The 22,157-nt window shown below is 37.7% G+C and overlaps 1 protein-coding gene across 1 annotated transcript in view; it reads left to right on the plus strand.

Moving 5' to 3' along the window:
- The window catches only part of LOC109061111 (band 4.1-like protein 4B), a 28,173-nt gene extending 6,233 nt beyond the window's left edge, over positions 1–21,940 (plus strand). Inside the window, exons 2-23 of the mRNA XM_042741075.1 lie at positions 1,559–1,663; positions 1,937–1,979; positions 2,595–2,673; positions 6,443–6,487; positions 6,982–7,034; positions 7,158–7,278; positions 10,385–10,472; positions 12,228–12,316; positions 12,429–12,498; positions 13,618–13,787; positions 13,868–13,977; positions 14,159–14,189; positions 14,314–14,347; positions 15,185–15,300; positions 16,814–16,953; positions 18,133–18,242; positions 18,343–18,426; positions 19,377–19,441; positions 19,545–19,640; positions 19,733–19,856; positions 20,473–20,567; positions 21,079–21,940. Of these exons, the coding sequence (XP_042597009.1) occupies positions 1,559–1,663; positions 1,937–1,979; positions 2,595–2,673; positions 6,443–6,487; positions 6,982–7,034; positions 7,158–7,278; positions 10,385–10,472; positions 12,228–12,316; positions 12,429–12,498; positions 13,618–13,787; positions 13,868–13,977; positions 14,159–14,189; positions 14,314–14,347; positions 15,185–15,300; positions 16,814–16,953; positions 18,133–18,242; positions 18,343–18,426; positions 19,377–19,441; positions 19,545–19,640; positions 19,733–19,856; positions 20,473–20,567; positions 21,079–21,115 (1,905 nt within the window). The 3' untranslated portion in view covers positions 21,116–21,940. The remainder of the gene's footprint in view (positions 1–1,558; positions 1,664–1,936; positions 1,980–2,594; positions 2,674–6,442; positions 6,488–6,981; positions 7,035–7,157; positions 7,279–10,384; positions 10,473–12,227; positions 12,317–12,428; positions 12,499–13,617; positions 13,788–13,867; positions 13,978–14,158; positions 14,190–14,313; positions 14,348–15,184; positions 15,301–16,813; positions 16,954–18,132; positions 18,243–18,342; positions 18,427–19,376; positions 19,442–19,544; positions 19,641–19,732; positions 19,857–20,472; positions 20,568–21,078) is intronic.
- Positions 21,941–22,157: the final 217 nt, after the last annotated feature.

The following is a 22,157-nucleotide window of genomic DNA, read 5'->3' on the forward strand; positions in this document are numbered from 1 at the left end:
ATGTGTTCATGCGGTTTAAGGTCCAAAAAACACATCATTTTCCTAGGGCTGTGTATTGCCAAGAATCTGGCAATACGATACATATACACTGGTTGCTATACAATATATTGTGATACTGTAAGCAAGACGATATATTGGGATATTTCTTATTTTAGGAATAGGATATATTTTTAGGAAAAGCTGTCATTAAGAACACACCACCATATGCAAACCAAATAAATAAAAATTATTTAACCAGAACACAGTGGGATCTGCATTTGCAATAATCAGTCCCTGTAACATTCAACGTTATTGAAACGCTTTTTGTGCAGTATGACTAAAGGGGGGAGGGGGGGTTCCTTTAGTTAAATGTATAATACGTATAAAATGTATTTTATAAAAAGACCATATATATTTTTAGACCCTGCTTTAAAGGTTCACAGTTTAAGTTTACAGTTGTAACATACAATGTCATAACATTTTGATCTGAACAAAAGAATGACATCTGCTTAATATCAATGAAAAATAAAGTGCTTACAGGATTCCTAAAGAAAACAAAAAAATTGTAAAACAATAAAATAAATACAGATGTTGAACCTTTCCACTTGGATTTCACAGGTTTTTCAGTTTGTATTTATGTTCCATGTGGAATTGCCGAAACGGCGACGTGAGCACTGCCCCGACTGCACAAAACACCCCCACCACGAGAGAAAGCTGCAGCCGCGCAGAGACCCTACCGCCCGCCTGTATCGATATTTTCTTACACCCCTATATTTTCCACATACTGTGCATTATTGTTTGTCCTCTATGCCCCGCCTTTTTGAAACACATCAATTTTACAAAACTCATCGCTCTAAAAAGTGAGTTGTGCTCTGATTGGCCAGCTATCCAGTGCGTTGTGATTGGCCGAATACCTCAAGCGTGTGATGGAAATGTTACGCCCCTCACCATACTGTGATGCCATCTCCTGGCACGATGAGACAAAACCAATAAAACCCATTACAAATGAAGCATTTGTTGCATCCAGAGAATAAAAGTTCTGCCTTCCTGGGGGAAGTCGTGGCCTAATGATTAGAGAGGTTGACTCCTAACCCTAAGGTTGTGGGTTCGAGTCTTGGGCCGGCAATACCACGACTGAGGTGCCCTTGAGCAAGGCACCAAACCCCCAACTGCTCCCCGGGCGCCGCAGCATAAATAGCTGCCCACTGCTCCGGGTGTGTGTTCACGGTGTGTGTGTTCACTGTTGTGTGTGTGCACTTTGGATGGGTTAAATGCAGAGCACGAATTCTGAGTATGGGTCACCATACTTGGCTGTATGTCACGTCACTTTCACTTTTGTCACTTTTCTTTGCAAATCTTCCCACATTGTGACGTAGACGTGGGGGTGTGTTAGAACGAGCCATTTTAGGGGGGTGTGGTTGACTCTTAACTTTTATAAAGAATATCTCTTTGGATTTGAAACTTTAGTCTTTCCAACTTTACAGATCTTCTTTATGCACCAAGAGCTTGTAACACTCCAAAGAGAAAGAAAAACTTGAAATCGCATCATATGACCCCTTTAAATGTGTGTGTGTTTCAGAAACACTCCAAGGGACAGGACCTGTTTGATCAGATTATGTATCATTTGGATCTGGTGGAGGCTGATTACTTCGGTCTGCAGTTCATGGACCCAGAGCAGGTTGCGGTGAGTGTCACTTAATGAGCGTTCGTATGCGTGTGTGTGGCAGTGACCTGTTTTTCTATAAGCTGCAGCTCTTAGACCAGAAATGAGAAATGGAGAGTGTCAGTGTGAAACATCCACTCAACATCAATCAGAACAACAGGATTTTCTTTTTCTCTGCACTCAGACTAATAACCAACTCTTTGTCTTGTTTCCTCTCCTTCCCTCCCACTGTCTCCCCCAATCCTCCCATGCTGTTTTCTGCGCTCTTGTTCTTCACATTTCCTTATGTTTCAGCAATGGTTGGATGCAGCCAAGCCCATAAAAAAGCAGATTAGACGTGAGTAGTTGCACACACACACACACACACACACTTATACAAGTAGTTATTGTGGAGTTGTTTAGTTGGCTGGTCACAGATGGCTGATGACCTTGGGCTCATAATCTACTGTTGCCTTAGTGACAAGTGACAAGCGTCTATGAGTGAAAACTATGGGTGTGACTAGAGCCAATCCCAATATATGCTGTGCAAGACATACCCCACGCAGTTGTTAGATGGAAAAAGTGGGAGATGGAAATAGCCTCAATATAATTTGATTTCTGCACTGATTTAAAATATTTCAGACTATGCAACTTGTGTGCAATTCAAGAAGGAGTAAAATAAGACCAATGATTTGGTCTCTCTGGCGTTTTTTCTATATTATAGTGTAACTGCAGTGCTACCCTTCAGAATGGTGTATGCTTTACAACACTTTTAAAAGCCGTTGAGTCACACTGAATCAACATTAGCTGACTTGTGCCTGTCTCTATGACAACAATCTTTCATAACCTTCAAGGAGAGCTTCTTGTCCTTTTTCATTTAAAGTTTATGTACAGATTTCAAAGTCATTGACATTGGGTGTCTGTTTCATTCCGGTGTGCACATACTCTTACTTGTAAAATCTCTTTGTTGTAGATGGACCTCAATACAGATTGTTTTTCAGGGTTAAATTCTATTCTTCAGAGCCCAATAACCTCCACGAAGAGTTCACCAGGTAAACAACAGTAGTAGTCATATATGCCTAACTGTCTTACAAAGCTCTTTAATTAATCAAACTAAGATTTTTAAAGGAATAATTCACCCAAAAATGAAACTGTCATCATGAATCACCACCATTTTGTTTAAATCTGACCTACTTTTCCATATGAAACACAGAAGATGTTTGTATGTTTTTTAACAATATCCTGGTCTCCACAATATCCTTTCATCTCCACATAATGAAGTGCATGAAAACTGCAGTTATAAAGCTCCAAAATGGCCAAAAGGTGCTATAGAAATAAAATAAATGTAATCCATATGGTTCATGCGCTGTACTGTCTTCTGAAGTGACTTTAAGTTAAAATATCATATAGCTTCAGAAGACTGACATACTGTGGAGGGTGAGTACAAATTAATTTTTTTTAATTAATTTTAATTTTGGGTGAAATATTTTTTTAAAAATGTATTAGAGATACATGATATATCAGCTATCATCAAATGCTTACTCGGAGTTCATCTTTAAAAACACTTTAATTTAACAATACTATAAACTTAGCAAATCTCAAATATTATTGTATATAATAATGTTGTGGTGCCTAAATTCACTTGTAGCATTTAAAAGTGTTTGGGTATATTTATTTATTTATTTTATTCTGTTTATTTTTAATTTTTGACAAATTAGTATAAAATTTTTATATTGCCTATTTGTTAAACATAACATGAAAATTATTTTCTTCTTATATTGGCCAGATTTTATTAGTTCATCTTATACAGTGCCTTCCGAAAGTATTTTTTTCACATTTTGTTATGTTGCGGCCTTGTTAAAATGCTTTAAATTACTTTTTCCCCCACATCAGTCTACACTCCATACATCATAATAGCAAAGCAAAAAACAGGTTTTTAACATTTTTGCTAATTTGTAAAAAAAAAAAAAAAAAATATATATATATATATATATATATATATATATAAATAAACTTAAAGGGGTGCTATTATGCTTTTTCAACTTTAGTTAGTCTGTAATGTTGTTGTTTGAGCATAAAAAGATCTCCAAAGTTACAAAGCTCAAAGTCCACTTCAAAAGGAGATATTTAACAGAAATCACTTTTTTAAAAACTAAAAAGAACGACTCGTTTGGACTACAACTAATATTTTCCAGGATTTGTGATATCACAAATACCTCTGAATGGGATGAGACCTGGTTGAGCTGCACTAGAGAAAGCAGCGAGTGTTATCACTGTGTCAGAGACACGCTAGCTTTCCCAAGGCAGACAAGCTTAGAGTGGTTACAGTCATCCGGGTTTCAAAACTTCATCAAATTAAATAGACATAGAAACAATATCAACACAGAAGCTCGCAGGCGGCTATGGAAAGGGGCATGACATTTCCCGACCAGGCGCCGAGTGCTGCCAATCACAACACACTTTGTATTTCAGAAGACGGGCCTTCATTTGATACAGGAACTATTTAAGCCAGACTGGGGAGAGTGTTGTTGTAATAATGTAAAATATGTGAAAAATAATTTGTTTTTCGAACAACCTAGTATGAGAGCCTGTTCTAGTACACCCCCAAAACAAAATCAAGACCTTGTAAAAGAGCATAATAGGACCCCTTTAAATGATTCCATTGGATAAGTATTCATACCCTTACCTGGGACAGTTAAAATTTTGCTCAGGAGCATTCATATTGCTTGTAGATGTTACTACAATTCGAGTGAACTTAACCTGTGGCAAATTCAATTGAATGGGTATGATTTGGAAAGGCACATTTGTCTTAATAATGTCTGAACAGCTGAAAATGCATATCAGAGCAAAAACCAAGCCCTGAGGCCAAGAAACTGCATGTAGAGCTCAGAAACACAATTGCATCTATTAAAGGGATTTTAATGTGACACTCTGTACCTTACTCAAATCATCACACAGCTGTTACAGTTGTATCATTCAAATTATTACACGGCTCTGTGGAATACTTGATTCTGATTGGTCAGTCGCGACATTCCAAGGTATGTTATCCCTCGATAACAACCTATAAAAGCTGATAACACAGGCTCATCCGGGTAACAGCAGTCGGCGCTGTACTCTTGCTTGAACTATTTTTGTTCTTGGTGGAAGTTTTGCATTTGTTTAGCTAATAAAATATTAAAACTTGATTCAAAATGGTGTACAGTTTTTTTAATTATGTCCTGGTAGCGTGGACTCGCTCTCGTTTCATACAAACTCAGCTGCTGCCATTTTGCTACGATTGTTTTATACGCTGTAGTGGATTATAAGAGAACTAACAAACTGGTAAGGTTGAAAACATTTTCGTCTTAATTATTTTATTGCCTTAATTATTTTGTAGTGAAATGTTGTGTAATACGTGGTTTGACTGCACCCTTTCCCTTAAATGTCCGTTTAGTTTGAATTTGCCGCTTGCTCACAACTACTTTCTTCACGGAAGCTTTGCATTCAAATATTTCAACTCAAATCAATATTTTGCGTCTAATTATTTACTTACGTGGCAAGTAGCCGTGTAATAAGCGGGATAATGTACATCTAGCCGGTTGTTCTCACAGAATAAACCCCTTCAGGCTGATCAAGACCCGATCACCCTGTCGGGGTTTATTCTGCGAGAACAACCGGCTAGATGTACATTATCCCTGACTTGTAACGCATCAAGCCACACATCTGGGGAAGAGTTCAGAAAAACTTTGCTGCACTGGAGGTTCACAGAAGCATGTAGTCTCCGTTACTCTTAGTGGAAGAAGTGTGAAACCAGGCTCTTCCTAGAGCTGGCCCCCTGGCCAAACTGAGCAGTTGATGGAGATAGGCCTTGTCTAGACTGGTCACCAAGAACCTGATGGTCACTCTAGTTGAGCTCCATGATCATGTGTGGAGATAGGAAAAACCTATAGAAGGACAAACATCACTGCAACACTCCACCGATCTGGGCTTTATGGCATTGTGGCAAGACTTAATCCTCTCCTGAATAAAGAGGAGATGAAAACACACGAAAACACACTTGGAATTTGCAAAAAGCACCTAAAGAACTCTCAGACTGTGAGAAACAAGATTCGCTGGTCTGATGAACCTCAATTCAAAGCATCATGTTTGAAGGAAACCAGGCACTGCTCATCTCCTGCAGAGTAGCATCCCAAAAGTAAAGTGTGCTGGTAGCAGCCTCATGCTGTGGGGCTGTTTTTAGTGGCAGGGACTCTGAGGGACTCGTCAGAGTAGAAGAAAAGCTCAGTGCACCAAAATATTGAGATAGCCTTAATGAAAACCCAGTTCAGAGCATTCAGAACCTCAGACTGGGCAGAAGGTTCACCTTCCAACAGGACAATGAACCTAAGCACATAGCAAGAATGGCTTATAGACAACTCTGTGAATGTCCTTGAGTGGCCCAACCAGAGCCTGGGCTTGAACCCAATCAGATATTTCTGGAGAAAACTGAAAATGTGCGTCTGCCCCCATCCAACCTAACAGAGGTTTTTCAATTGCTAAATACAGATGAGCAAAGCTTGTCACATCATACACAAAAAGATTTAAAGCTGTAAAGGTGCTTCAACTAAGTACTGTATTAAGGGTATGAATACTTATGCAAAGTACTTATTTCAGTGGGGTATTTTTTTTCTTTTCATTTTTAATACATTTTTGAAGTTGTGATAAAGCTGTTTTTGCTTTTGTCATTATTATATTAAACAAAAATGAAGGGAGGGGTATGAATACTTTTGCAAGGCACTGTATGTATGGTAAAATATTTGCACTATGATATGACATTTATGTTTATGTAACCATTTTTTGCAGGTATCTCTTCGTACTGCAGCTTAGACAAGACATACTGTCCGGCAAGTAAGAAATTACGCTTATCTCACAGCCAGACACATACAAACACGCACACGCAGTGTAAAAAAAGAGAGAGAGCCTTTCATATCCTCCTTTTTGCCCTGTGTCACACCTCTGACCCTCCCTCTGTTACGTGCACACACAATAAGGCAGGGTTTCTACCGGGGTCCAATAAAAGCTCTTGTTTCAGTGTGTATAATCTGGGTCTGGTCTCCTGGGGGCTGCTCTGCTCCTTTTTAATAAAAGAAACTCCAATGAGAACCAACACACAGCTTCTAATTTAAGAGCACAGATACGCTCCGACACACTTTCCCACACAGGGGGCACACCCTTTCTTACATAAACACGGGGTCTCGTCATCTCACATTTTACTAAAGTGGATATTGACCATTGATTGATAACTACGTTGTTGAATGCTTTGAAAGTTGCCTTTTGTATGCCACAAACACATTTACTGGCTGTTTAAAGGGTCATTAAGTCTCTCCTTCTTCCCTGAGCAGGTTAAAATGTCCATATGATGTGGCTGTGGAGCTAGGGGCTTATTGCTTACAAAGTGAGTTCTGTGTGTTTTATGGGCAGTTTGGACTTTTTTTCTTGTGTTTGCATATTTACAGCAGATTTTTGCCTTTTAATTTCCGTTTGTATTCTATTTCCTTTCTATTTCACTTGTTAATAGGTGAACTTGGGGATTGTGATCCATTAGAACACTCTATAGCGTTGGTATCAGAGTTTCGCTTTTCACCCAAACAGACAGAGATAATGGAGGCAGACATCTACCGCAAATGGGCTGAGTGCAGGTATTTCTTATTCCCAATCTTAAAAATAAAGATTTCAAAAGGGGGCTTTTGTAGCAATGCAATTTTGGGTTCCCTAAAGAACCCTGAACAATTTTTTGTTCTTAGTGCTTAGAATATTTTAATAATCTGAATTTTTTTCCCATTATATAGAACCATATGTGTAATATAAAGTTTCCACTGATGGTAAAATCATTGATACCAATAAAGAACCTGCAAATTTTTTTTGTTTGTTTGTTTGTTTTTTTTAAGTGTACTATATACTTTGGCAGCTAACAGTACTGTATGTCCTGAAATACAAGTTGACATACAGGTCCTTCTAAAAAAATTAGCATATTGTGATAAAAGTTTATTATTTTCCATAATGTAATGATAAAAATTAAACTTTCATATATTTTAGATTCATTGCACACCAACTGAAATATTTCAGGTCTTTTATTGTTTTAATACTGATGATTTTGGCATACAGCTCATGAAAAACCCAAAATTCCTATCTCAAAAAATTAGCATATTTCATCCGACCAATAAAAGAAAAGTGTTTTTAATACAAAAAAAGTCAACCTTCAAATAATTATGTTCAGTTATGCACTCAATACTTGGTCGGGAATCCTTTTGCAGAAATGACTGCTTCAATGCGGCGTGGCATGGAGGCAATCAGCCTGTGGCACTGCTGAGGTGTTATGGAGGCCCAGGATGCTTCGATAGCGGCCTTAAACTCATCCAGAGTGTTGGGTCTTGCGTCTCTCAACTTTCTCTTCACAATATCCCACAGATACTCTATGGGGTTCAGGTCAGGAGAGTTGGCACGCCAATTGAGCACAGTAATACCATGGTCAGTAAACCATTTACCAGTGGTTTTGGCACTGTGAGCAGGTGCCAGGTCGTGCTGAAAAACGAAATCTTCATCTCCATAAAGCTTTTCAGCAGATAGAAGCATGAATTGCTCCAAAATCTCCTGATAGCTAGCTGCATTGACCCTGCCCTTGATAAAACACAGTGGAACAACACCAGCAGCTGACATGGCACCCCAGACCATCACTGACTGTGGGTACTTGACACTGGACTTCAGGCATTTTGGCATTTCCTTCTCCCCAGTCTTCCTCCAGACTCTGGCACCTTGATTTCCGAATGACATGCAAAATTTGCTTTCATCCGAAAAAAGTACTTTGGACCACTGAGCAACAGTCCAGTGCTGCTTCTCTGTAGCCCAGGTCAGGCGCTTCTGCCGCTGTTTCTGGTTCAAAAGCACACGCCTGTGCACGGTGGCTCTGGATGTTTCTACTCCAGACTCAGTCCACTGCTTCCGCAGGTCCCCCAAGGTCTGGAATCGGTCCTTCTCCACAATCTACCTCAGGGTCCGGTCACCTCTTCTCATTGTGCAGCGTTTTTTTGCCACACTTTTTCCTTCCCACAGACTTCCCACTGAGGTGCCTCGATACAGCACTCTGGGAACAGCCTATTCGTTCAGAAATTTCTTTCTGTGTCTTACCCTCTCGCTTGAGGGTGTCAATGATGGCCTTCTGGACAGCAGTCAGGTCGGCAGTCTTACCCATGATTGCGGTTTTGAGTAATGAACCAGGCTGGGAGTTTTTAAAAAGCCTCAGGAATCTTTTGCAGGTGTTTAGAGTTAATTAGTTGATTCAGATGATTAGGTTAATAGCTCGTTTAGAGAACCTTTTCATGATATGCTAATTTTTTGAGATAGGAATTTTGGGTTTTTCATGAGCTGTATGCCAAAATCATCAGTATTAAAACAATAAAAGACCTGAAATATTTCAGTTGGTGTGCAATGAATCTAAAATATATGAAAGTTTAATTTTTATCATTACATTATGGAAAATAATGAACTTTTATCACAATATGCTAATTTTTTTAGAAGGACCTGTACTATGCAACTTGACTAATCATAGCCAATCAGAACACATTTGGGACCAGATTTACTAAACAGGGCAAATTATAGCGTTAATAGCGTAACAGTGCAATTCCATAAAAGCGCCAATGGGAGGGGAAGATTCTGTAGGTGAAGGTACGCATTAAAGAACACAGACGCAACATCTCATTTCCATAATGACCAACACAGTCTACCAAGAGCAGAGAAAATTACCCCCTTCAGATACTCTCCTCCCATAAATTTAAGATCGAAAGAGAAACTCCTACAAATGCATATTCAATAGGGTGAGTCGCAAAAATAACTGTGTCCAAGCCTTTTCAGTGCTAATTTCCCACTGTGTGTCTTTAGTAATCCTGACAGTAGTTCTTAATGCCAAATGAGGGCTTGCGCTGGTGCAAGCTGATAGTAAATCTGATATAAAAGCATGAATCACTGAGCAAGTGACCAACAAAATATAGTTTCAGTCTGGTTAGGACAGAAAGTAAGATTAACAGAGATTTATTGCTTGATGGTTTGTCACATTGCACCTGATTACAACACTGTGTAAAACTGTGCTTGTGTGTGTGTTTTGAATGAAGTCCTTAGAATGACTGAAGTGTCAGATTTGGTCTCACTTATTTAGATTTGGACCCTTTCATTTGCTAGTGATAATCACACTTGAACTGTTTACATGCATTTAACATGAACTGAAAACTCAGTCTCCCTGTGGTTTTAATTAAATCCTCAGCTCTGCATTTGACCCTGTTTTAAGAGCAATCATCAAAGTCAGCATGCTACTGTACAAGTACGTGCTTAGCTGCAGATCATTCCCTACAGATGAGCTGTTGCATTTGTTTAAATGGGTCTGGATTGTTTGTTGATCTTGGAAATGAAATGAGAGAAATTTTATAACTTTATATAGACCTGGGGGTTAAAAATAAACAGTGCAAGACAAAAATAATGGCTTGATTTGAATTCTTGCAGATTCTGTCAGCCAATGTAGCGATTTGAGCACAGAGCAGAGGTATAATGTGAGAGGATTTCCGGAGGTTAATAACAAGTGCAGCAAAACTTGAGATGCGCTTGATGGGACATGTAGTAAATGCTGTCAGGCTGTACAAGATGGAGTTGCTGTAGTCTAGCTATGACATGACAGGGCACTGGACAGATTTGAACGATGAGTTATGGTGTTCTTTACTGCTCATGAGTTTGAATGTTCACCAGTACGTCTCTCTACAGGGGAATGAGTCCTTCTCAAGCTGAGCTGAATTTCCTGAATAAGTGCAAGTGGCTGGAGATGTATGGAGTAGACATGCACTTTGTAAAGGTGAGATCACTTCCTTTAGTTAATTTGAATTTCAAGGATTGCAATTCTAAGAGTGTATTCAAATTCTTGGTTTCATTTATTTTATTTTATTTTATTTTATTTTCACCCTGTTGTACCTTCACAATAGGAGATTTATCTCCAACAATAAGAGCTCTATAATAATACTGTACTTTACAAAGACAATATTAGACCATATACATATACTCCATTACATCATTTTATATCAGTATTATACCTACTTAAAAGCTGCATTTGTGTGACGATTTAATTGTCAGATCTTTCTCTTTCCTGGTTTGGGAGGATTGCTGTAGTTAAGATGAATATAATGCCCTGGCTTCTTTATCCACTACAGATGATATCAATCTTATTGACAAATAAAAGAATAACAGAATGGTTTAGCTCATTTATATGGAATAAGCGGAAGCCAAGACTAAATTTTCAAAATTGCAACTTTCCAGTTCTTTGGGGGGCTGCGATGTGCCAAATGTCAGAAAATACCAATTGGCCTGTCAGCTCCGATTCATAGCCGAATGGCTCAAAGAGGACCTAAATCTATTTGGCTTGATTTAGAGGCTTAACAGTTACCTTGCCCTCTACAAATCTGTTATCTGAAGGTAATTAAAGGGATAGTTCATTTTCAAGTTAAAATTCTTTCATTAATTACTCAACCTCATGTTGTTCCAAACCCGTAAGACCTTCGTTCATCTTCGGAACACAAATTAAGAAATTTTTGATGAAATCTGAGAGCTCTCTGACCCTCCATAGACAGTAGGGCTGCACGATAAATCGCATGTGATATTTAATGCCCATCTTGTCAGTAAAGCCGGTTCTGTAATCAGCGGTAAATCTCAATCACGTGCATGCTTTCACATGGAGCAGCATTTACTACACAGAGCCGATGTTCCCTGACAAGCTGCATAAAACTACGATCATATTTTACGCATGTTTTGCGTCTTTGTCTTTGATTCTATGTCTCACTTTCAGACACTTGCTGAAAAAAAATTCAACAAACATCTATTTGACATTCTAGCCTTTGCTACCAGAAAAAAATATATTGCTAACTTGTATCAGTGACAAACCCTCATCTTTGAAAGAATGGCACAAGATCATTAGGGAAATGATTCCCTAAGAATTTCTAATGTGTAACTCGTATGTGCACTGAAGCTTTTCCTCAAGTTTGGACTCCATACTTGGATTTTATTGATGTTTCTTTAAGTAATATTTTGAGTTTTGGTATTTTATAATGCACTTTTTTCCCTTTCTCTTCTTTCTCTCTTTTCTTTTTCATTAGAATTGTAAAAGATGGGCATTGTCTGTTTGTTGGTTGTTTATGTTTATATGGTTATGTTTATGTTTGTTATTTATGTGTTGAAATGTTGATAAAAAGATGCAATTAAAAAAGGCTGCATTTGTTCCTACACAACAGCAGTAACATACCACTACAGCAGCTGAATTGATCTTTTATATTATCTTTTTAATATTTTCAGAAGCAATATTATCCACCTGTTCATCCACCAATGTAATGTCTCAGCTCTTAAAAGTACCTGTGATATCAGGAGGGACATTACCATTTAAATGTTTTGGGAAAGAAAAAAAAATGAAAAAAGTAATACTTTTATTCAGCATGGATGCATTAAATTGATTCACACCAAACCTTTGAACAGTAGTGCACTGTACCTGTTCAGTAAAACCTGTGTAATATACTTGTGAGATAGTATGAGACTGCTGTGTAAAATGCACTGTGTTGACGTGCAGGGACGGGATGGAGGAGAATATGCTCTGGGACTCACACCAACCGGAATCCTTGTTTTTGAGGGATCCAGCAAAATTGGTCTCTTCTTTTGGTGAGATTCACAGATACACTCTAGATGTTCTGACCAGTAGCTGACCTTTGACTCTTCAGTCATGGCTGATATTTTCCATCTCAACATACTTTATGTAAATGTTTCCATTCAGGCCTAAAATAACCCGTCTTGACTTCAGGAAGAACCGACTGACATTAGTAGTTGTGGAGGATGATGAGAAGGTAAATTTTACATACATAAAATTGCACTCGCTTATCTGTGCTCACATTGTAGACGTTCCTCTATACCAGGGGCCTTAAGACTTGGTTGATAAGCTGTTAAAATAATCACTACTGCTGTGATGTCATACTTGTACAATACATTTTAATTTTGCTTAATTTTAATGTGGGACAAACTGAACTATGGCTTTGTTCATACTGACTTCATATTCACAAATCATTTTTAAAGGGTTAGTTCACATAAAAATTAAAATTAGTCCATGATTTACTCACGCTCAAGGCATCCTAGGTGTATGACTTTCTTTTTTCAGGCGAATCCATTCAGAATTATATAAAAAAAATTGTCCTGGCTCTTCTAAGCTTTATAATGGCAGTAGGTGGGTGTTTTTGTTCAACAGTCCAAAAGAAGTCCAATAAAGTTCTCCTGTAGAGAATCGATGCATTTTTGTAAGAAAAATATCTGTATTCAAAACACTAAAAACAGTTTACTGTCATAACTGCTAACTGTCATAAGTGCAAGTTGTTACGAGCAGATGACGTAGGACGTATGCGTAGCGCATGCGCTGGTGAAAAGTGACGAACGCGGAAGCGCAGAGGAGAGAACAAAACAAAAAACACCGGTCACAAATTAGAAGTACAAAATGAGGATTTGTAAAGAAATATGTTGGAGGATTTTGATTTTACATATGGATATTTTTCTTACAAATGCATCGATTTGCTACAGGAGGACTTTATTCACCCCCTGGAGCTGTGTAAGGTACTTTTTATTATGGATGGATGCGCTTTTTTGGACTTCTTTTGGACTGTTGAACAAAAACACCTGCCCACTGCCATTGAGGCACCAGGATATTTTTTTTATATAACTCCCGATTGGATTCTTCTGAAAAAAGAAAGTCATATGCACCTAGGACGCCTTGAGGGTAAGTAAATCATAGGCTAATTTCCATTTTTAAGTGAATTAACCCTTTAAATCATTCATTCATAATACATTCAATATAATTGTAATATTAAAATCCAATAGTAAAACATTAAAAAATGAATTAATCATTTGGAAAAACCCTGTGCTCTGTCTATATTTTGAAGTGCTTTAAAACTTAAGTGCCTGTATGTTTGTGGGTGCAGGGCCGAGAGCAGGAGCACACATTTGTGTTTCAGCTTTCGAGTTCTCGGGAGTGTAAGCACTTATGGAAGTGTGCAGTTGAGAGTCATGCCTTCTTCCGGCTCAGACAGCCAACCCACAACAACAGAGGCCGCAGTGACTTCACACGCCTCGGCTCACGGTTCAGATTCAGGTACATACACACGTACACCTATTCTGGCAACATATTTACACTGTCGCTTTTTTTAAGTGTCATATTGTTTTTGTTTACAGTGGAAGGACTGAATATCAGGCCACACATAGTGGTAAAGTCAGGAGAGCAAGCACTTTTGAGAGAAGACCAAGTAAAAGATATCCATCACGAGCCCAGTCTATGGTTAAGGGTAGGTCTGTGTGCCGTATGCAATATCTCCTTTCAATAATCAACCTAATGCATTTCTAACATGCTTAATCTCTGTGTCTGCCCTGCATCTGACCCTAAAGCCTTTAAATGCTGCTTTAACACAAGTGCCACATCACATATGTCACATGTCATATTTATATGATTGCTTTTGTCTTCCACAGCCATAACTCCAGCAAAACATCCACATCTAAGGTAAAGACACACAAACACAATTATGAGCACTCAGATATAAAAACATGCTTTTTAATGCTTTTTGTTGTGCTTGTGTAATGAAAAAATACTGAAAGTAATGAAAGATACTCTCTCCATTCTGTAGTGCACAGACCAGCCCAGAGGCAAGCTTAACACCGGTACTCTTTAAATATACTTCATACTTTATATGATTATTTTAGGAAGAAATACATAGGATTTAGTATTTAGTAGGATTTAGTAGCTCCATCAGGGATTTTTTTTCTTTTTTTGACTGGTGTCCAAAGGGCATTTTTATTTTGTTATATATATATATATATATATATATATATTTTACGGTTTCATTCTGTTTTTTTAAAAGACAGGTTGGAAATTGATTGTTTTATTTTATAGACAGTTTAACAGTAGTAAAAATCTAAATTTTCTGTATTTATTGCAAAATATTTCTTGTGAAATGTGCTGGAATATTATATTGTAGTGAGATGTTTTTGGCTCCTTCACAAGGCAAACATCATATTTGGGGGCCCTTTGCAAAAAATTTGAAAACTAATATGAAATGGAAAAAAAAGTGATATATTCCAGTGCTTTTAGTATCAACTTACCCCAAGAAACTTTGCGTTAACTCACAAATGTATAATTTTCAACGAAAAAAATAAATAATCAAAAAAATTTGCAAGCAAGTGCTAAGTTTCTCAAGGAAACGTTAAGGTTTTTTCAAAAGAAAGCAAAAGTTTTGCAAGAGAATGCTTCTCACAATATTTTGTTTAATAACATTTTTCCTCCCATCACATTTTTTTCCCCATCATCATGGTTCTGTAGAAAAGTCTTGTGACTCATTTTAATCTCCAAATAACATTCTGAAAAAAAATTCTTATGAGTAAATCATGATGAGATTTTTTTTTTTTTTTACATAGACTGATATTTAGCTAAGTTCTTAATGCTGAAGTAACTATCAAGAGACTTCACTCACATGAATCATAATTTTCTGCTCCCTCCAGTATAAACACAACATTCCAACTGCACAGGATCCCTGGCAAAGAATACACCCGTCTAGTCTAACCCCTCCCCTATACGTACAGCCTATGGAACTGGGACACATTCCGCCACCACACAGGTATACATTTTTATCTACCGAAACTAAAAGATAAAACCTATGCCATCTTCCAGTTTCTGTTAAAAAAAATCACGAAATGTAGGCTGATCTCATCTGTGTTTCACCTGCATGTGCATATGTGTCTGATTTAGACCCTCCAATGTGGAAAGACCCCCTGCGAGCAGTGGTGGGTTTGGTGAGAGCGGTTTGGTTGAGCGCAGTGGCAGGATTGTGTCAGTTGTGCACAGAGACAAACTTATGACCGCGCTGTGAGCATGTGAAAGAGTGTTCGGATGAGTCACTCACCTTAGTAAAAGAGACTGTTGAATACTCGCATCCAGTCACAGTGTGTCATCCATCTGCATCATCACACCTGCAGGAGTCTCATCCGTTGCTTGTGATCATCCATCATGTGACATGTCTCAACAGACCGAATGCATCCTGAAATGACAAACATATTCAGCATATGCAGACCTTGGTGACTCTTTAGAGTTTTACATGATTTATGATCAAATTTAGAACTAGCAAATTACCTGAATGACGATGCCAGGATATGTAACTGCTGCTGTTGTGGTTTTATATTCTATAGCAAGGTTGCTCGGTTTAGTTCCAACGCTACTCTTAACACATCAGATCCATCTCACCAAGCTGTTGAGAATTGCGGACAAGTGTGCAAGCACCTCCAAAAGCCAGACTGAGCACCATTGTTCTAGATCAAAGCATATTTTATAATTTTAGTTCATAGATTTTTGCATATTATGTCTAAAAGTTTACTTGAAAGTGCAAATCAATTATATAATAAAAGTGCAAATCACTTATATAATATCATACCAAGCACCTCACTGTTTACAAACCCTGCTTTACTTAATTTAAATTCACCTTGAAAGTACACGTGACAGCTGTTCTATGTGTGCTAATGATCATTACATATTTGATGAAGTGTTAAGTTAGAAACTTTTGTGTTTGGCCATTGAAATCTGTACAATCAGCAAGAGACAGGGGCTTTTAATGATTATGGGCTGCTGCAATGAGACCTGCCTTAATAAATGTGTTGTTTACACCAATCGACTCAATTTTATTCATTATGTAAACCCTTGACATTTGCTTCTCATTTTTGTATTAACATTTGCACTGTTCCATTTTCTGTTTAATAACACCATTTGCATAAACAGTTGTTGTTTTTGGTCCATCCACTGAAATTACTTTCATAAGCACTCTGTTATTATATTGGAACGCTGTGTGTGCATGTTTCTGGATGTCATTTTGCTGTGGTTATTCATAACATGCTACTTGAAAATAAATCAATATATAAGTACCAGCCAGGTTTGCACTGGTCTTATGCTGGTGCTAATTGTGTTGTGAATGTATAGGATCAATAAATATGACATATGCCATTCTGTTGCATGTGTGGGTGGGTGTGTCAACATGTATGAATGAACTTGAGAGCCTCTTTTGTTCTCTGAATCTTTACGTCATACAGACCAAAAATAATGTGGAGCTGTCATATGTGTCATTGTTGTGCATTGTTTTATAGTTTCCCTTTGAGCACTGCAGACACCCGGAGGTTTAGTGTGGAAGAGAACGAAGCTCCTCTTTCTGGAAAGATCCATCACTGCTACCATCGCCATGGATACGAAAAACAGGAAGCATTGTGCCTAACAACAGCTAAACCTAGTGAGTCCCGAGTCTGACTATAGCTACTTGATTTGACACGGGTGCAGTTTTTTGCAAAATGTTAAATAATCAAGAGATTATATTGATTTTCTTACATTTTAAAGACATATTGTTAGATATTTTGTCTATTTTTACTCTGCCAATGCAGAATCCGCGGTTGCACGCGTCTCTGAACAACTCACACTAGTGATTCGTGTGTTTTTCACGAGTCGAGTTGGTTAAGTAAATGATTTAGTGACTCATTCACTTGTTGTCACCTGTAGGCCTATCAATTTAACCTGCAGATGGGGGTCACTAAAAATTCTGTCTCGTTGGCGCCGATAGCCTTGTGGGCAGCTGACATATAGTTGCGCTACGGGTGTCCCGAGTTCGAATCCCGACTCGAGGACTTTCCCTAATGCCGCCCCCATCTCTCTCTCCCACTTCGCTTCCTGTCACTTCTACACTGTCCTATACTAATAAAGAAAAAAAAAAACCGCCAAAAATACATCTTAAAAAAATTCTGTCTAGTGCAGGTGTGAACATACAAATTATGAAAAGTCCCAGTATTACAGACTTTAAAGGCCTGTTCACACCAATTGGCCTACAACTATAACTATAAAGTTTTATCGTACTAATTCTATCAAATACATTAGCATCCCCACCAAGGGACAATAACGTTCTGATTAGTGTAAGCGCTGTTTATCGCTTTAAAACCTGAAGTGATTCCAATATCTTGTATCTACGTTATAATTATAGCTGTGGTGTGGACCCCTATTCTCATAGAATTTGAACAACTTCTAAAACTTCATTGTTATTGTTATAGTAATCTTTCTTGGTGTGAACGACTCTTTATAGTCTTTATAATGGCAAGCCATGCACGGTATAAAGGTCCAAGATAACATGTCATGTTTTAAAGTCACAATTTTCAAGAGCTTTATAGTGTTTTTGTATACTGACATTTTTTTTGGGAAGACATTTAATGAGTTGAACAATTGCATGTTGTTAAACAATTGAACTCTTGTGTAGTACTTCTATCCCTCACAGCCTTGTTTTCATTCCTGTCAAAAATTAAACATGCTGCTACCCTAAGGCCTATTGGACTGCACTCTGGGCATACCGCTCTGCCTATCAAATTTGAGGAGTGAAACTACCTTGTAAAATTCAGAATAAGTATGCTGATGTGTTTGTTTACATCAGAAGCTTGGGTCGTGTCTCCTGTGCTCCCGAATGAGTTGGATCGAGCTCTACAGAACCAGCTAGAAGCGGAACCTGCAGCCTGGCCGGCCCTCCACATCAACATAGACATGGTCAGTTATGGAGATCACAGCCACCTGGAGCAAACAGAAAATATTTTTATGGCTGTTTTATTCCATATGAATAAGAATTCAATTCCCTTTGTAACTACAGGCAGAAGAAAAACCACTTTCTGAGAAAAGTCTTCCTTCCTCCCCTGCGGTTTTACAGGAACAGCTCAAGAGCAACATCTCTAAAGTAACTGCTCACAGTGACAGACTGCATGAACATGACACTCTGTTCATAAAAGCTGATGCAAAGTTAATTTATCTATTTATATATCTGACTCTAAAGTGACTGAAAAAAAGTTGCGATGAAATGGAAGTAGCAACATCTTTTCTAACAAATAACTTGCATCCGACTGTAATAATTAAAAAAAAAAAAGTACTGCAGGGACTTGATTCTATTAACTGGATAGAGATAGATCTGAATGCAAGCTTCCAGTCATTTGTAAGAAAGGGGCAGTGTGTAAGAAGTCTAAATGAATGGAGAAGTTGTTTTCACTGGAAGATTTTTTTTTATGAACCATATATGGATGAATCATTCATAATAATATCTATAACATGCATTTATAAAATAGATAAAATAGTTAAATAGAGATAGGCAGGTACATTTTCATTTAATGCCGACTTTAATGCTTAACCAGCTTGATTTGGTCTTTTTTACCAAATCCAAGAAACCTGAGGTTGACCAAGATCTATCAGGTTGACCTCAGGCATAACCAAAATAAAGGTTCCAAAGGGATTTTTTGCAGTGATGCCATAGAAGAACCATTTTTTGTTTGTTTGTTCAAAGAACCTTAGTAAACAGTTTACATAAGAACCATTTTTTAGTGTGAAGAACATTTTATTAGTCTAAAGGATCTTTTTCTCTGTAAAGAACCTTTTATGCAATGGTGAGGTTCCATGGATGTTAAAGTTCCTTCACAGAACCATTTAGATGCCAATAGAGAACCTTTATTTTTAAGGGTGTATAACTTAAAGACCAGCTAGGAACGACATAAACTAAAGCCACCTACCTTTTTAGAAAAAATACACAGGATAATTATAACAGTTTAAAAAGCACAAATATTTAGCTTACAGAATGAGGGCATGTGACAGTAGCAGTGAGATGATGCATAGCCTGTGCTCTGCTCTCTCCTACTGTAGCGCACCACCCAAAGTGATAGTGGAACCTCAAAGGGGAACTCTTCAAGTGGAGACCAGACTGACAGGTGAGAACGGCACGTACCGAACATGTCTCATATGGGTTTCAAGCATCGAGCGTCTTTGTCTCCATGTGTTATTCTATTCACTAACTTCAGACTCTTATCTCAGGTATCCCAGCTCCTCACAGGATTCAGGCTCAAGCAGTCTGAACATAGAGAAGCCCAGAGTGGATCGGCGCAAACGCCTCGTCAGACAGTTTAGCTTGTGAGTCAATAGGCGGACGACAGTGTTTAACTTCTGGAGCCTTTTAGATTTAACAATATGGCCTCTCTTGATATATTTTATTTGTACTATAGTAACCATAGTGATGAAGATGACCTCCCTGAGGCACTTGCAGCCATCTCCTCCCAGTGCAGTATGGGAAAATCCTCTTCAAACAGCTCCTTGGACAAACAAGTCCAACCACCCATATACCCACCGGTAAGATTTACTATATGCTCACTCCTTAGGAAGGGGGGCGTGAATGGGTGTCCCTTATTTTGCCTCGCTGAAGGTGGCAACCCTAGCTGCTGATATGATTATTCAATTAATGTTTTTTTTTTTTTTTTGGCCAATGAAGCTTTTAGCAATTATTTTAAATGCATCTGATCACTCTACACAATAATCTAGAAACAATGTGAATGAACACCAAAACAGCTTAAGCTACAAACTTTGCAATTCAACAGTCCAGTAGACTCAATCCGTCTCGATTTAGAAAGTGAAACTCTTTGCAGGATGTATTCATTCACTTAGACCTGTAACACACTGCATGAAAGGTCATTTTCAAAAATCCATAATAGGGGCACTTTAACGAATAAGGTGTAGGCCTAGGCCTATGTATACTGTATAAATAAGATAAATAATGTATGCTTTAGCTAAATCACAAAATAAAAAGCAACCATTGTTTCTGATATAAATCGGCTTATATGCAATTTGTTTGGTTTATTACATATTTGTGCAAACAAGTTCCCCACCACTATAATCTCAGTTTAATCCCTGGAGATACTATGTGACAATATACAGACTTAGTTTTTATTTAGTTTTTTCTTCTCTACAGCAGAAGGATACGTCACGTTTAGAGCGTGACAGCTCTCCACTGTTCTTTCCGAGTCCTGTACCTCACCTGCTGCCATATGCTACACAGACAGAAAGGTAACATACAATCACAAAGACACTGGTTTCCATGTGTTATGGGTACTTCTAATAGATGTAGTGATTTTTATACTGAACAAATTGTATTTTCTATCCCTTTACCCTAAACCTACACCTCACAGAAAACTTCCTGCATTTTTAGATAAAAAAAATGTAATTCTGTATTATTTAGAATCTGTTTTCCACATCGGGACTAAAAAAAATTCCCAAAAGGACAAAAATTACTGGTATTACTGTCCTTGGGGACATTTGGTGCCCATAATGTAGGGAATACTAAGTACACACATAACAGTCAGGCCTTTTCCAAAATCTTGAATAATTCCATTAAAATGTAAGTAGTTATATTTTCCTACTATATTTCTGCCTGCCTCTCTGTGATTATTCATATCTTTCTTTTGTTATGCGTGTTTTTCCATTTTTCTTTCCATCTGTTGACATGGTTCTTGATGTTTTTTCTCTGATTGTTCCCATCCTTCTTTGTGTTGATCCGTCTGTCTTGTTATGAGTGAAGTCTGAAGACCTGCGGATGGAGAGAGAGAAACTGCTGAGGGCTCTGTTAATGACAGAACTCTGAGACAACACGCAGCTGACAGACCACAAAACCTACACAGACAAAACAGCCCTTAACTCAATGCACTACTTTCACTGTTACACAGTATACGAACCTAAACAAACCTCTGAGCTATAAGAGCTGTTTTAGCTTTTAGCATTAACACAGAAGTGTTTAAAGCAGTAACAGCAACATTTCAATGTATGTTTGCTTGCTCTGTTCATAGCATGGCACTGGCGCTGTATAAACAGACTGATTCACTTTGAATAATTCTTTATACTTATTTTTCCCAATGATTGATAATCTGTCTATGGTTTCCTGAAGTTTAGGGGGCAGAGTTTATTTAAACGAGCCAGGCTTTGCTTAAAGCTGTCAGTGTATAGACCTACTATATTTGATTATGTTCGGAATAGAATACTACTATACTACTCATACTATTTCTGTAGTATGCAGTATGAATACTGTGCACTGTATGCAAAATGCCAGTTTGACCTTTCACATTTGCCGAAATGTATAATATACAGCAGAACACACTGCATGGGAGACTATATCCCACAATGCAATGTGTTCAGACTCCTATTTCAAATTTGGCTTGTGCATTTGAACATCTGTTTTTAATCATTACTTAATTGAACATATTTTGAACATTTTTTGAAAAAATCTTTCAAATTGGATTAAAATTCATTTTAATTTCTGAAGTTATTAGCACCACTTGACCTGAAAGCATAATGGGGTCATGAATGTATTTAGCATACTACTGTTTAAAACGTGTATATTGTACTGCATCATATACTATTTTTAGAAAGTGTAGCCTATATAGTGTGTATTGCGCAGTATGCAAGTACGCTATTCTTAACATGTGCGTAATTGTCTTGCAAAGTTAAAGGTTTCTAATATATATTTTGTGAAAGATTTTACTGCTATCTCTATATACATTTTCACATGAAACTGCAGTTTTATACAACAACCTCCTTTATCTCTCTTGTTATATAAAAACAAAGACATTCCCGGAAGTGCGTTGAAAAGAGATGTTCTTATGC

The sequence above is a fragment of the Cyprinus carpio genome, chromosome B16, assembly GCF_018340385.1.
Source record: "Cyprinus carpio isolate SPL01 chromosome B16, ASM1834038v1, whole genome shotgun sequence".
In the NCBI taxonomy this organism is placed as follows: Eukaryota; Metazoa; Chordata; class Actinopteri; order Cypriniformes; family Cyprinidae; genus Cyprinus; species Cyprinus carpio.